General features: G+C 42.3%; 1 protein-coding gene across 1 annotated transcript; it reads right to left on the reverse strand.

Moving 5' to 3' along the window:
- Window positions 1–1319: 1319 nt before the first annotated feature.
- LOC112734778 (uncharacterized) lies at window positions 1320–3347 on the reverse strand. The gene has a single exon (XM_025784231.1). It carries the CDS (start codon window positions 3345–3347, stop codon window positions 1320–1322), a length of 2028 nt encoding a protein of 675 aa, XP_025640016.1.
- Window positions 3348–6187: the final 2840 nt, after the last annotated feature.

The following is a 6187-nucleotide window of genomic DNA, read 5'->3' on the forward strand; positions in this document are numbered from 1 at the left end:
TTTCTGTAGAGCTCCCCAAAATCTAGAAGTAAACCTTGGATCTCTGTCTCACACAATTGATGAAGGTATTCCATGCAATCGTATTATCTCCTGAATGTATAACCGGGCGAGTTTCTCTAAGTTGTGACCAATTTGAATTGGTAGAAAATGCGCTGATTTTGTCAATCGATCTACAATTACCTAAATTGCATCATGCCCGGCAGAGGTTCTTGGTAACCCAGTAACAAAATCCATCGTAATCTCTTCCCATTTCCATTGTGGTATCTCCAATGGTTGCAGGGTCCAGGTGGTTTTTGATGTTCCACCTTAATCTTCTGGCAAGTGAGACACTTTGATACATACGTTGCTATATCTTTCTTCATTCCCGGCCACCAGAACATCTTCTTCAGATCTTGGTACATTTTAGTCGTTCCGGGATGGATAGAAAATCTGCTTTCATGAGCTTCGGTCAGAATGTTCTTTCTCAAGTCATCCTGAGCAGGTACACAAATTCTGTTCCTATATTTCCATATTCCCTCTTTATCTTGGCGTACCTCTTCCGGCTGATCTGCCTTCATCCGTGTTAACAATGCCAGCATTCCTGAATTCTGGGCTTGAGCTTGCTGAATAGCTATCTTAAAGTCATATGTTAATTGTAGTCGCGCCATAACAACTCCTCTTGATGTCTCTCTCATTCCTAATTTTAAGTTTTCAAAGGCTGAGATCATTTCTTCTTCCTTGATCATCATCCAGGATATGCCCAAACTCTTCCGACTCAAAGCATCTGTGACTACATTTGCCTTCCCAGGATGATAGCTCAACTTAAAATCATAATCTTTTAAGAATTCCATCCATCGCCTCTGCCTCATATTAAGGTCTTTCTGATCAAAGATATACTTCAAACTCTTATGATCAGAGAAGACTTCAAATTGGGCTCCGTACAAATAGTGCCTCCAAATCTTAAGTGCAAAGACCACTGTTGCTAATTCCAAATCATGTGTCGGATAGTTCCTTTCGTGAGGTCTTAGTTGTCTCGAAGCATAAGCTTCCACATTCCTATGCTGCATCAATACACATCCAAGTCCCTTAGAAGAAGCATCACAATACACCTCAAAAGGTTCCTGTGGGTTTGGTAACACCAAAACTGGCGCCGTCGTCAACTTTTCCTTTAAAGTTTCAAAGCTTTCTTCACACTTCTCTGTCCACTCAAACGGAACTTCCTTCCTAGTAAGGCGAGTCAAAGGTAAAGCTATCTGTGAAAAACCCTTGATAAATCGCCGAGAGTATCCTGCTAACCCCAAGAAACTACGAACTTCTGTAACTGTCTTGGGTTGCTTCCATTATACTACGGCCTCGATCTTTAAAGGATCTACAGTTATTCCATCTCGTGTGATCACATGTCCCAAGAATGCCACTTCTGTCGCCCAAAACTCACATTTCGACAACTTCGCATATAGCTTCCGTGCTCTTAATATTTGTAACACAATCCTCAAATGCTCTCCATGTTCTTCTTCTGTCTTGGAATAGATGAGGATATCATCTATAAAGACTACCACAAACTGATCTAGATACGGACGAAAAATGCGATTCATATAATCTATGAATACAGCAGGAGCATTAGTCAGTCCAAAGGACATAACCATATACTCATAGTGACCGTACCTAGTTCGAAAGGCAGTCTTAGGTATATCTGATTCCTTCACCCGGATTTGATGGTAACCTGACCGTAAATCAATCTTTGAGAATACTGTCGCACCTCTCAGCTGGTCCATCAGATCATCTATCCTTGGGAGTAGATACTTGTTCTTGATTGTGATCTTGTTCAATTGCCGATAATCCACACATAACCTCATTCCACCATCCTTCTTCTTTACTAGTAACACTGGAGCTCCCCATGGTGATACACTCGGACGAATAAACTTCTTCCCCAGCAATTCATTCAACTGCTTCTTTAACTCTGCTAGTTCCAACGGTGACATCCGATACGGTGCTATAGAAATTGGTCCGGCTCCAGGAACCAGATCAATACTAAACTCTATCTCTCTCTGAGGTGGAAACTCAGGTATATCATCCGGAAAAACATCAGAAAACTCCTTCACCACTCGGATTTGCTCCAAGTCTTGTTCATTAGTTTCTGAGCTAGCCGATAGTAGAACGTAACCCTCTAACCCACTATTACTAGAAATAACTCTTAGGGAATTCAAATAGAAAGTACAAGACTCAACTGGTTCAGTGTGCATTTCAGATGATGGAAATGTAGCAATTCGTTTAAAACAATCAAGGAAAACATGATGCTTGGACAACCAATCTAGACCTAAAATAATATCTAAACCACACAAAGGCAAACAAACCAGGTCATGTATAAAAGTCCTAGCCTCAATAACAAAAGGCACCTGTTGACATACTTGACTAGTCAAGGCATTTTGAGATGTGGGTGTACGAACAATTAGATTATAATCTAACATGGTGAAATCTAATCCCAACTCATGCGCAACAGTCTCAGAAATAAATGAATGTGATGCACCAGAGTCATACAGTACAGTTAAGAGTTGAGATTTGACATAACACTGACCTTGAATTAGGGAGTCTAATTTCATTGCGTCATCAGCAGTCATAGCAAACACACGTCCTTGCTGTCGCGGCCTATCTATTCCTTGTACTGGCTTCTTCGGACAGTCCTTAGCCATATGTCCAGGCTTACCACAAGAAAAACAGATAACGCCTGTAAGCTGATAAGGTCTACCTCCATGCTCCTTTCCGCACTGCCTACATGCTGGTCGCATCTGCGCCTGCTGAGGTCGCTTACCCATATCCTGTCTCATTCTTCCTCCATTCCCTCCTGTAGGACGTGCATGAACATTTCTATTCTGATTGTACCTTCGTGAAGGCATTGCTCCCTGCTTAAAATTCCTTCCCTGAGGAGCTGTATACCGATTATAATTCTGAAAAGAAGATCCTGGGTGATTCATCCGAGCTGCAGCTATCTTCTTAGCACAGTCCTCTACTAGCTGACTCTTATTAACCAACTCCGCAAAATTCCGTATTTCCAATGGAACCACTGAGTTCAACAAATCTTCACGGAGTCCCCCTTCAAATTTCAAACATTTCCACTCTTCGAAATCTGCTGGATTCCCTTGACAAACCTTGGAAAAACGACATAAATCTTCAAACTTCCTTGTATACTCAGCAACAGAGATACTTCCCTGTTTTAACTGCATCAACTCCATCTCCTTTGCCTCACGAGTAGCTCTAGGAAAGTACTTCTTATAGAACTCTTCTTTAAAAACATCCCACAAAATGTTACCCTCATCTTGCTGCAATAAACGTTGAATGCCCTGCCACCAGTGCTGAGCATCCCCTTCCAACATATAAGTAGCAAATTCTATATACTATTCTTCCGGGACATGCTGTGCCCTCAAGGACCTTTCTATGCCTCGGAACCAATTATCAGCTTCAGTTGCTACAGTCGTACCCTTGAACTTCGGTGGATGAACTTTCAAGAAAGTAGCTAATGTCATAGGCCTATCATGATTCATGTTATCTCCATCACCGTTCCCACCATTCTCACCATTACGGTCATTGTTACGCTCTCCATTACGTTCCCCCAGACGGTTAACTGCTCGGGTAGTAGCAGTTGCCGTTTCACGCACAGCCTCAGCCATAGCGTGAATCGCAGCAAACAGATTATCATCGTTTCGTGGCGGATTGTTAACAGTAGACCCTTCCCGATCGCTACGTCTCCGTGGAGGCATCCTGATTCTGTTCATACCAAACAATCAATACCAAGGTGATCAGTCTTAATACCTCAAGTTGGGCGTGAACATTATCAGAATGAAAGCACAAAGACATTCATGCAACACATATCACATAGATACCCTATAAGCATGAGACACACCACAGAGCATCCAATAAAGCATGATTCAGTCCATTCTCCAGGCTCTAACAGGAAGAACCGCTCTGATACCAAATTGTAACGACCCAACTTCTAGCATGTCTAGATCATACTAGAAATCGAATGTTACCAACTTGTTTTCTCCTTTTTGTATTATTAATTAATAAATATAAGCCTGTACGTTGTTAAAACCCCGCGAATTTTACAAGTAAATTTTTTTTAACAAGAATAATTTAAAGTCGCATAGCTTCCATATATTAAGGGATAATTAAACGTTCACATACATAAGTTAAAAGATAACAGAATATGGAATAACACACTATAATATACATCATGTTACAGAAGTGGCTCAGTTATATAAGCATAGAGCTATAGTACAGCACCCCTAAGTCAGTGACTCATATAGTATATAATTATATGTACATAAGATGCCCCTGGCCTGACCAAAAGCCCTTAAGTTGGCACCCAGGCTAGCCTAACTCTATGATATGCCTATTCCCTCTAATCATGCTAACAAAAGTGAGGGAGACACTCTAATGTACTGAAGTTAGACTAGGCGTCTCAAAAAGTCTCCTCAATCCTGGTCCAGAGTACCTCACGAAAAATCACCGGGCGAATGGTGGTGCTCGCCTGGCTCATCGTCATCGCTGTCAGAGGAGATAACTATGAAGTTAGGATCTTCCTCTGGATCTTCTTCTTCCTCGTCCTCTTCTTCTGCTGGAGTGATAGCAGAGGAACCACTGCTGGCCACAGGAACCATAAAAGGATAGCTACCAAACAAAATACAGTCTGGAGAAGGAAGTGGCGCCTCCATGATCTGATCATACTCATGTCCCTGCTGCTCATCAAAGACAGGAGGCTCGATCGGCTCAGGTAAAGGATCAAGCTCGGGTGGCAACACAGGAACACCCCACTCATCAAGGATAAAAGGTGCAGGAGGTGCCTCATGGATAAGCTGGATAGGTATAGGCTCATCAGGTAGGGGAGGCTCAGGTGGAGGAGGATGGTCAGGTGGAGGTGGCATCTGCTCCTCAGGATGAGGTATCCCAGGTCTGCCGGGGTGTAACCAAGATAAAGGAAAGTCATAGGGTGCATCAGGATTAAAGTATGCTGTCCTAATAGAGTACTGGAAAGGTCTACCACAAACTACATAATTACAGATACGAGGTACCGCACAGTAGATGTAATACTCGCCACGCACCGGGTCCTCGTGGATGTACGGTGGATCAATCTCGTAAAATAGGACTCCCGTGTCCATCTGTAGAGGTGTAAGGGGTAAGAACTGGGGAGTTCTTAGTAAGGTCGGGGTTTACAGTTAAGTTCATTTATAATGTCCGTGGTCATAGAAGTATAAATAAATGTAGAGTAATATGTACATAACAGCAACATAAACTAACACATGAACAAGAGAGAAAATAGAAAATAAATGCACATTCACACATTAACATGCAATCACACAGTTATGCTCAAACAAACAAGGACAAGAACACAAGAAGATTAACAATAAATAATGCACAAACAAGTATGATGCATGTCTGTCCCTACTGCAGGTAATGAGCTCATTTGTCAGTTTCGACCCGCACCCGACGCAATCCGACCCTCCAGGTCAGATAAGGCCTTCCCATAACTTAATCCCAGATTAAGTACCGCATACCCTCTACCAAGTTCTCTCAACTTGCAAGGCTGGTATTTGCTCAGGTCTCAATATACCGCAGGTATGCGAGTCAGGCCTCTACTAAGCATTCAGCTTGCAGGGCTGGTACTACTCTACCACAGCCTGTCTGGGAAGCAACATCACAATACGGGTGATGAGCGGATATTTTATACGCTTTTTGGGGATAATTTCATATAGTTTAGAGTATGTTTTAGTTAGTTTTTAGTCTATTTTTATTAGTTTTTAGGAAAAATTCATATTTCTGGACTTTACTATGAGTTGTGTGTTTTTCTGTAATTTCAGGTATTTTTCTGGCTGAAATTGAAGGAGTTGAGCAAAAATCTGATTCAGGCTGAAAAAGGACTGCTGATGCTGTTGGATTCTGACCTCCCTGCACTCAAAGTGGATTTTCTGGAGCTACACAACTCGAAATGGCGTGCTTCCAATTGCGTTGGAAAGTAGACATCCAGGGCTTTCCAGCAATATATAATAGTCCATACTTTGCACAAGGATAGACGACGTAAACTGGCGTTCAACGCCAGTCCTCTGCCCAATTCTGGTGTCCAGCGCCAGAAAAGGATCAAAAGCTGGAGTTGAACGCCCAAACTGGCATAAAAACTGGTGTTCAACTCCACAAATGGCCTCTGCACGTGAATTGCTTA

Source organism: Arachis hypogaea, chromosome 13, assembly GCF_003086295.3.
Source record: "Arachis hypogaea cultivar Tifrunner chromosome 13, arahy.Tifrunner.gnm2.J5K5, whole genome shotgun sequence".
NCBI classification, from domain to species: domain Eukaryota; kingdom Viridiplantae; phylum Streptophyta; class Magnoliopsida; order Fabales; family Fabaceae; genus Arachis; species Arachis hypogaea.